General features: G+C 35.1%; 1 protein-coding gene across 1 annotated transcript in view; it reads left to right on the top strand.

Annotated features, from left to right (window-relative positions):
- The first annotated feature begins 3,593 nt into the window (after nucleotides 1-3,593).
- Nucleotides 3,594-11,096, top strand: part of LOC144445399 (prolactin-releasing peptide receptor-like) — a 35,183-nt gene continuing 27,680 nt past the window's right edge. The window contains exon 1 of the mRNA XM_078134938.1: nucleotides 3,594-4,040. Coding sequence (XP_077991064.1) covers nucleotides 3,594-4,040 — 447 coding nt within the window. The remainder of the gene's footprint in view (nucleotides 4,041-11,096) is intronic.

The following is an 11,096-nucleotide window of genomic DNA, read 5'->3' as shown; positions in this document are numbered from 1 at the left end:
TAATAAGCTGCATGCAGTGATTCCGAAGATGCGCTCGATCTCATTTACATCTTGTTCCTTATATTCAAACATTTCATACTGATAACATGGCAGATCTCTTTTTGGAATATTTGGTGGCCCTGAAAAACTATTAAACTAAGTACGCAGTTTAAGATCCACTATTTGAAGATATGCCTTTCAAAAACTGTGTTCGACGTTGTCTTTCGTTAAAATGTTTGATATAATTATCTCATTGCACACTGACACTACCATTATTCCGCAATTCATTTTGAAGCGACGACTTGCTATGGAAAGAATGGCCTGAATTTGTAAACAGAGCTGTACCTTCCAAACAAATCCAAACTTCAATATCCATTATAATGATAATGACAAGGAGAATTCACTGAGTTCACCTTGGATTCCGACATAAACGAGGCCATAACAGTTTTGGGAGTTGGGTAAAGAAAATGATTATTTTGTTGTGTTACTTATTTGAAATGAAAAAGCTGTTCAACCTACCCATATATTTTTTTCTGGTGATGAGCAATATATCCTCATGCGGGTTTCGCATTTTTTTTTCAAAATTAAGGATATTTCTTTATATTTTCTGAATAGTACATGTAACACGCAATATACACTTGAGTCTATTCCAAATTATATAATATCTTATACAGTGGTTTTCTTGGCTCTGATGTTGCACACAAGCATGAATTGAGATTAAATATCCAATGTGCACTAAAAAGAATCGAACAAAAGTTTACGACCATTGGGCTATCAAAAGTCTGAAAGTCTTGAAATATTTTGCTCTTTATTCGGGATTTTTTGGAACGAAATTAAACTTAAGGAGAAGTCATTTACCATGTGCACATCCGCATAATATCTTTCAGCTTTGCCACAACAAAATACACTTCCAAATAATACATAGCATAATGGTTTCAATTCTGTTATTTCATTATGTCTATGGTCTGATATTTTATGCTTCTAAATGCCTCCTACACTGTCTTATTTTCATTTTTTCACCCTTGGAGTTGTCTCCTTCCAATGCATCATTGTACCATATGATATTATATCTCCACTCTAGTGTAGGTGACAGAAGCCTGAAAAGGGTGGCTAAAATAATGCTTGAGTCTCAATTGGCGGGGCTTAACATTTTTTGAGAAGAGAGGGTGCGAGGAACTACACCATCTGTTTAACCGTAAATTGTGTACATTTCCTAACTGTAGCTATGCAGACAAATTGCATGAGATAGTATCAAGATGACTGAATAAGTTCTATCTAAACTCGACCTGAAATATTTTGCTGTCATTATATATGGTTTGTTTTATCCTTGTCAAGCATTGTGAAAAAATGAAATCGACCTACTTACCCAATGTGATGGGTTAGGTTACCCGTTGACAATCATTTTTTATTTTTTCTGACCTTACATATGATATTTAATTGCGTATGCTAAAATACATATTATGTAAATTATATGCAAATTTATGTAAATTAGCATGGTTGCACCAAGACAAAGTTCTGCCCCCCCCCCCCTGGCAATTTGGTCAGGCTACGGCCCTGGTATGGTACCTCATAGCACTCTCTTCAAACAGATATTGAGCGCAGACATGATTATTTGCATGGATTTCTTTATTTTCAACACGAGTGTTATACTGTAAGGTGGATTTTGATTAACTGCACGTGCACATACTATTTGAAAATGAACATGTATGGGACTGTGTGAGATGAAGGAAGGAGGGACTCGCCCACGGAACTACACAATGAAAAAAAAATGTGCATAACAAAGGAATAACAGATAATTCAAGTAATCCAGCCATATTCACTGCATCAGCATTTAATGAAATTGTTTCTGGTGTACTGTAAATTTGATTAACGTTTGTTCGAAGATAAGAAATGAACAGTTTCACACAAATGTAAGTAAGTAAATTTGCATATGCAGACATTACCAAGTTTTTGATATTTTTTTATTGTAGGCAGAAGAATGGGGTTTGCTATGATCACTTTGGCAAAAGTACATTGACTTTACACCGGTTATGTTATGCACGATCTCTGAAGAAACTGAATTGAAACTTATTCCTAATTCACTGTTGTGTAAATCTTAAAATGTTTCTTGAAATGACACTCATATTTATATGCAAACCCGCATTTATCACATGTGAACTCGGTAAAAACACGATCACATGTTGGACATGCATCAGGATATTCATATTTTTTATTCTCACAAGAGTATTTTATATTTCCATGTTTGATAAGATTATGTCCATGTTTAAAACGCTTGTTGCAATTTTCACATTTGAATTCAGGCACTGACCTATCGCAAGTAACACATCATGGTATATACTACTATAAATATATATACAACATTTATTCAAATGGTTGTCTTAAAGGTCATTAGAGGTGAATGACGATGACGTAATTACACAGCTATTTGATATGTATATATATTGACCTTTGAACCCTCCGATGATGCGCCTATTTAAACAATGGCCGGTAGTTGTAATAGGTTCTCGTTCACTATCATTCCAGATATTCTTAACTATAAAACGACAGTGAACAACAAAGTCATGTTTTGTATTTACTAAAATTTAATATAGATTAGACAATTTTTTTAAAGTTAAAATGCTTAATTTATGTGTAGTGGTCTCGTACCCCCATATTTATTACTACTTATATATATATATATGTAAATATATATACATAAATATATATATATAAACGGTGGTATGTTCCGTTATTGGAATAAAGAATGACTTGATACATTTGAAAATTTTAATTCAAACTTGTTTGTCTCCTTTATCTTTTTTTCAAAATAAATAATAACCTATGTCGGAAAATGGACAAGGGTATCGAATGGACAAGATTTGTCTGACGTCCAGATGTCAGATGCTGGTCATACATTTGTGTGTTTGTTTATTCATTGCTCTATATGTTCATTTATTTATTTATTTATTTATTTATTTATTTATTTATTTATTTACCGTTACCGTAGTTCATTATATACATACGACTTCGTGCATTGCAGAATAAAATGGAAATAAGTACAAATACGGAAGCGTACCTTTACAGTTATAGCGTGGAGGAGTGGCAATTATAATTATAGTAACCCTCTACATTTGTATATAGTTTATCAATTTACAGTGAAGTTGATTACACAAATTTTTGGTAATCTCGAAAATACACACTCGTACAATTACAAATTAACAGGATATCTTTGAAGAAGGTTCTGCATTCGCTGTACATGATTTATTCATGCATTATACTAAATGCATAAGTAGCCATCTGGCCTGTTGATACCTGCATGATCCCTACAAATCCACATGATATAAACAAGTGAGCGCACCGACGTATGACGAATACCATGGCAACATTTGATGAATGCTCTGTACTTCACACAACAAGTATATATTTGACGTGGCAAGGTTTGTGGAAGCATTATACATTATCGACTGCACGAATCCAGATTTAGAAATTTGTTATCAACTTATGGTTTGAAATCAAGGGTACAGTATAACACTTCAGATCAACTGACTGGATTCACTATATCTTTTTTTGGACGGAAGTTCATATGACTGTATGAACGTTATCTTAATACTAAATAGCAAAACCATTTTTACAAGATGATTGATATATTTAACGACTTCAACTATACAAATCTAACTACACCCCCAACTTGGCTGTTAAAGCGCATACATGCTCAGATAATTGCGTACATGCTGAATCGTTCTGCAACAGAAGGCCGCTACTGGGAATCTCAAACCCAACCCGAACAAAGCGTTAGTATCGAACCCTCTACAGAAAACTTAGGACTTCATGAAGATTGGAGAGCAGCATTGACGTGTGCTTTTAGTTTCAACATTGCGATTTCAATCATTGGTAACCTGGTTGTCCTACTTGTCCTTGTGTTTGGACGATCAAAGTCAGACTTGAACATTTTTCTGATAAACTTGGCATTGGCGGACTTGACTATGGCTATTTTCTGTATGCCGTTTACTTTCACTACCATCATGTATGGTCATTGGATATTTGGGGCTGGTATGTGTCCAACAGTTATATTCCTACAACAGGTAAAAATTTAATTATTATATTTTATGTTTTGCTTGATTACTATGCTGTATATTAGCGTGATCCTAGTTTTTTTTCTTTCTCGTTACCCTGCCGAACCAAATTTTCAGCCCCAGCATCAAAAAAAATATAAAAAATTGTAATGTGTAATTTTATGCAAATCTATACCTATATACACTCGATATATTAATACATACATTCTGTAGTCTAGTTGGTTTCATGTCGTGATAATGGTGACGTGTAGCATTTAAAACACCATGCCATATAATTTGGTTTCAAAGTAAGTATAGTTTACTGTCCACTGGCACAATGTCTAAATGTCAAACTCTGACAAACAACAGAAAACAGCATTCAGTTACTAGTAACTGCAACTCCCTAGGGAAGAAAAGATAGAAATAGAAATACATGCACAGTACAAATCAAACTAGATATAAAAGGTGTTATCAATCTATCAATGATAATGTGATTAAACTGCAGCCTTGTCAACTCGGTCTGCTGCTTAAAATGAGGCACGATAGCTATGTATATATATGATTTTGTATGATATTTTTTGACTACTGTTTGGGTGTTACATAAACATCTTGATTGATTGATTGATTGATTGAGTGAGTGAGTGAGTGAGTGAGTGAGTGAGTGAGTGAGTGAGTGAGTGAGTGAGTGAGTGAGTGAGTGAGTGAGTGAGTGAGTGAGTGAGTGAGTGAGTGACTGACTGACTGATTATTTATTTGTTTGTTTGTTTGTTTGTTTATTTGTTTATTTATGTACTTACTTGTATATTCATTTATTTAAATTACGTACATACGTTTACATCTGTCCGTGCGTGTATACTATGATCTGTTTGAAATGTATATGTGTAAATGCACACATGAAATTCTATCTTGCTATATGGAGTTTTTATTTAGGCATAATAAGAGAACTGTGTTGTTCCGATTAGGCTCAGGTTTGGAATAGGTGGCCCACTGGGGTAGGTAGATTTGTTATTTCATGTGTGATAGTCTATTTCAAGTTTTCCATTGTTTTCCTAATGGTCCCTGTGTTATTTATTTCTTCCTATCAGATGCACATAGCCATTACGTTTAGGATCGGCAGTATAAAACTAGGTGGGGTCGGGTAATCGGAACCAAACAATTATTTTTAGGCATTAGCTATGACCAGCATTTACAAACAACAGTATATGATCACTACAGTATTTTAATCAAGTGTATGTCCTCATATAATGAACTCCACTATAAAAGTGACACTATTGACCTCACTAGATATATACACATCTAAGTTAGACACATTTTGAACTATCTCCAGGCATACTATTGAAATGCCAAACTCTGACGACAGAATAAAATTTTAGAAGAGCACAAGATAACAATTTACTTGCAAAATACAGATGACTTTTATGCAAAAAGGTGTTTGCACAGTACAATACCCCTCTCTCTCTCTCTCTCTCTCTCTCTCTCTCTCTCTCTCTCTCTCTCTCTCTCTCTCTCTCTCTCTCTCTCTCTCTCTCTCTCTCTCTCTCTCTCGCTCGCTCGCTCGCTCGCTCGCTCTCTCTCTCTCTCTCTCTCTCTCTCTCTCTCTCTCTCTCTCTCTCTCTCTCTCTCTCTCTCTCTCTCTCTCTCTCTCCCATTGTGCTTTGCCGAAGTATTTATGGCATTTCGTAATGTAGAATTGCCATAGGTAGGGTTCTCAATACTCTACTCATTTTCATTGGTTCAGATATCAGTTATTTTCGGTGGAAGAAGATAGCGATTTTACAAGGTATTTTTTATACATGTAAATCAAACACTATTTAGATCATTAAATTATTCTATTATAAATTAATCTAGCTGAGAAAGGCAGTTATAAAATAAAAAACATCAAAGCATACAGATCAGAGAGAGAATACTGGTTAAATATTGCTCAGTGCTCAAATCTTGCAATTTCTCTAATATCACTTCTTAAGGATTATTGTACATATTGTTTCATCTTTCATTGTGAGAGTGTCCTTGTTTTTGTGTAGAAGCTTTTATGATACTAGAAGAAATGACAGCGATCGATGCACATTGGAACACACACTGTCTGATCTATTTAGTCTCTTAGGCGTTATACGGATCACTATAGTGATAATAATCACTATACAGCAAACACACAAAAATACAGAACAGAGGATATTCGTTATAAATAAATCCACTCCCATTAAAAAGCGACAGGATGGCATATGTAGGTCAATTAATCTAGCCAAAACACTTATATTGAATAATTATAGTGTTTATTGTGTAAAATTATATAATAATGAGATTCACGTTAAGCAAATAAAGCTAAACCTAAAAAAAGGGTCAAAAAAGCGTTTTCGAATTTGTGATTTTGTTAGCACAGCTGAACTGAGGTTGAGTAGTGCTTATGGAATGGCGAACTGTCTGTGTGTCTGTGTCTGTGCGTCTTTGTATGTGTGTTTCTGTGCAAACAACTTTATGTCAAAAACCGCCAGACCGATTGCTATTTGGTGGGAACATTATTTATGGTGTAGATGAAAAATTGTTCAAATGAAAAAGATTGCAACAGAGGTCTGTGTTTTGGATAAAAAAATTTAAAGTCCAAAACTACTGGGCAGATTGCCTGAAATATAGTTTGGATGTTCAGTGCAATGTGTAGATAGAGGATTGTTCATGACATGCCACTATAATTATTCGACACTGAACACAAATTTTTTAATGATTTATTAAAACACGATCGTGATTGTACCTCAGGTGTGTTACAACTGATAACATAGTTAAACTAATGTTATGTTAAACATTTGATATACTATCATCTGATAACATAGTTAACTTGAACTAATGCTATGTTAAACATTTGATACACTATCATCTGATAACATAGTTAAACTAATGTTATGGTAAACATTTGATATACTATCATCTGATAACATAGTTAAACTAATGTTATGTTAAACATTTGATATACTATCATCTGATAACATAGTTAAACTAATGTTATGTTAAACATTTGATGTACTATCATCTGATAACAGTTAAACTAATGTTATGTTAAACATTTGATAGACTATCATCTGATAACATAGTTAAACTAATGTTATGTTAAAAATTTGATGTACTATCAACTGATAACATAGTTAAACTAATGTTATGTTAAACATTTGATGTACTATCATCTGATAACATAGTTAAACTAATGTTATGTTAAACATTTGATATACTATCATCTGATAACATAAGGGTCGTTCTCACTAGAGCCTTTTCGACGGTGTCGACAACGTTGTTTATATCAATGTATGTCAACACCGTCGGAAAAAACGTGTCAGAACAGTTGACAACGTTGCTACAACGGCGGAGATTAACGCCGGCGTAAACAGCTGGACCTGCAATGGTGCGCCGACGCAAATTCCTCCAAACGTAGCGTGTGAACGCTCTCTCGCGACGACATTCGTCTATATAACCACCTCTGACCTTTACTTCTGATCAGTGTTCACAAGGCCAACGACTGATACAGATGGGATGGCAGAACAACGTGCGACTCCTATCATTATCATATACGCTCTATTCACTGGCGTTAAAGCATTGTTCAGAAAGCCAAACAGCATGAACATGAAACGCATGGTCGATCGCCTACGGCGTCGTTCAAAATTCCTTGTATACCCATTAGTGACCAAAGGAAGCAACTCTTGTTCATGAACATGATCCAGAAGTCGACGACTAATTATAAAGCGTTGGACACGTCTTGATCGCATACGAAGGTGAAGCAACAAGAGGCACGCTGCTGTAAATGGAATCAAACGAGGCAATGCTATTTTTCTTGAAAAATGACAGTCAGAAACTTTGCCGACATACACGAAGAGAGATGCATGTTGTTCTAAAAATAACTATGGCCAAGTAACCCACCTAGTCAGGGAGTGATGTACAATAAATGAATCACAAAAACAACCTCTTGAATGCTGCGAAAACATGGTTTTATTATTCACCAACACCTAAACAGAAGTTCCTGAATTCAAGAGATTTTTTTTCCGTTGTTGGGTCATATCACAACTATAAATGATGGTACGTGACGAACGAACATGTCAACCAATTTCTTGCGACTAGGATGATAAGCGTACAGCCCAAGCAAGGCATTACACTTATTGTTTGTAGACATTACCTCATTTAATACTTGTACCTGCAACTCTCGGTTTTTAAAACGTCCGGATCCGACATAGCTTTACGTTTTAGGATTACCTAATTCCAAATTCTAGACAGGTTAGCTGTTTAGACATGAGGATATTTATCGTACCCAAATATAAACAACACTGCACGCCACTACGTAGGTAACGCCATGTGATCTTGTCAACGAAAGTTAACGAAGTGGGTGCGTGATAAGAGCCAATCGTTCAATCGTAGTGGCAACTTTTAAAGGACCTTCACGATAATTGATTTGAATAGACTATGTGGAGAGGACGTTGCCAAAATCCACCTACGCGAAGGTTCTAAGTTAGGCCAGGTTGGGGTATAACGTGAAACCATGGAAGTATAACCCACGGGTTATATTTCCATGGTGAAACTAATACGAATGTAAATCCGGAAATTGCCGATGAGATGTCACGTGTTTGTCGTGACCTCTAAACTTGGACTAAATTATCGTAGATAGCGTGGTATTGCGAACGTTTATTTCGGCACTAGTAACAGGTTGATCGTTCGACTGATGTTGATTCAATCCTTCTATTAACGTGAAAATGAAAAGTTCAATCGCCTGAAATAATTATACAGTAATAGTTTAGTGATTCCAAACAGATTTATAGATGTTTTCACGTGATATTTTGAAACATGCACCTGAAAGCCGCCGCCGCGTCAACGTGTTCATCACTGTCATGGTGCGATGTCAGTCAAAATCAACTCGTATAAAATTACGAAACGTGCGAATATAAACGACTCGACAGATACAACTTGAAGGCTAAAAAGCATGAGAACTGGTAAATACAATTTCCAGTTGAAACTGTGTTTTGCAGAGATAGCAAAATGTTTTACAAGTTGAATAAACATACATTTGTACATGTAGGACAGGTCGTTCATTTTCCCATTTCGCATTAAGAAATTTCGTTTTGAGGGGGGAGGGGGGGGGGGGTTAAATTAAAACGAAGAAATTACGTTTCCTGTGCGTCAGTTTTAAAATGACACGGCCCCTTACATGCTGCACATCCGCCATTCTTGTTTACCATGCGTTGTAACATATACATATATTGATCCATAGAGGGCGCGTTACGCCGGCGATTCTCCCAAAACAACGACCTAAATGACTGCGTGTGGAAGCCAGTACGGATTAAGAGTTAATCCGTCGGTGTTTACCGATCAAACAACGTTGCATTTCGATGTCGTTGCACTAGTGAGAACATGGCTATAGTTAAACTAATGTTATGTTAAACATTTGATATACTATCATCTGATAACATAGTTAAACTAATGTTATGTTAAACATTTGATATACTATCATCTGATAACATAGTTAAACTAATGTTATGTTAAACATTTGATATACTATCATCTGATAACATAGTTAAACTAATGTTATGTTAAACATTTGATATACTATCATCTGATAACATAGTTAAACTAATGTTTTGTTAAACATTTGATATACTATCATCTGATAACATAGTTAAACTAATGCTATGTTAAACATTTGATGTACTATCAACTGATAACATAGTTAAACTAATGTTATGGTAAACATTTGATTTACTATCAACTGATTTTGTTGCATTATTCGTTAATTCATATCACGTACAATTATCGGTTGATACATAATCAGTTGAATACAAAGTATATCAGTTGAAACAATGCGAATGTGTCATAATTAGAACAACACAGTGAACACTTTGAACTGGAACCAATTGCAAGGCATCCGTGACGTAATATACACAGCATCATCGCTCACCTAAACAATTTCAGCTCATTTAATGGCGAGATGTGCAAAATGTTTCAATACCTCTAATACACACTGGTTATGATTTGACAATCGAAAAGTATATTTTAGTATCAGAGCAATGGAAATTAGTTCCTTTAGACTTCGTTTGTTCATAACCTATATCCCTTCGCCCTCTAAACTGATACCTTATCTTTTAACTTTTAATCATAGAAAAATACGTCATAAGACTGACATATAATGGTTGTGATAACAGATTAGAGCTATCCCTTTAGTAATAGATGCATAGATGTTTCAAATGTACAATCTTATTAACATTTACAAAAATTTAAAAACGATAACTTCTCCAAAAGCACTGCACTGATAGGCTTGCATATTGGCAAAAAGAATCAACTACTTGACGACTTTAAAGGTTTTAAACAAGAAAAAAATTCAATGCATAGTTTCATGGTAATCATTGATTTAAGAAATCTAGTCGTGGCCATGTTGGATTTTTCTCCAAATCATTTTTAAAATGTTCTTCTCTGAAACCAGTGTATAGATAACATTACAACTTGGCCTGTAGAAAGAAGACTACTCTAACCCCCATGCAGTACATCATTGCCTGCTGGGCAAACCACTTGGGCCCCATAAACGCTGCTTGAAGCTTTAATTTGAATAGGATTTTCCAAAGTGAGTAATTATTTAAATACAGGGGTGTTATCAATTGAGTTTACATTGGAATTCACTTTTGTGCCACGTTCTATTCTATTCACACTGGTCATCCGAATTTTATTGTAATTTTGGAATTAAATGTTCAAGTTGGGGACACATTTTTAGACCTTATTTGCATATCACTGATAGGATCACCCGGCTTTGAATCTGCAAGTTTCATGTACGAGCCCCACCATGCAGTTTGTTTCTGAGTAGCTAAAGTCCTTGGGTAAGATTAGAATCACGATTGTCCACATCCAGCTGTATAATTGGGGATTTGCAGGATAGAGGTTGTAATGTGATTGCTTTAATGCTATGTGATTATAAAGGCTGCAGTGGATTGTATGCTCTCCAGGGAGTTAAGAAAGTAATTGTAAAGTGGGATGCAGAGTGGAAAAGCGCTTCATAATAATCAACGTTATCATCATCATTATTTATCGTGTTAACTTGTATGGATTCAGAGGATTTCTTTGTTGTGTTGTTCT

Source organism: Glandiceps talaboti, chromosome 14, assembly GCF_964340395.1.
Source record: "Glandiceps talaboti chromosome 14, keGlaTala1.1, whole genome shotgun sequence".
NCBI classification, from domain to species: Eukaryota; Metazoa; Hemichordata; class Enteropneusta; family Spengelidae; genus Glandiceps; species Glandiceps talaboti.
The sequence above is the reverse complement of the archived record's forward strand: the minus strand, read 5'-3'. Positions and strand labels throughout refer to the sequence as shown.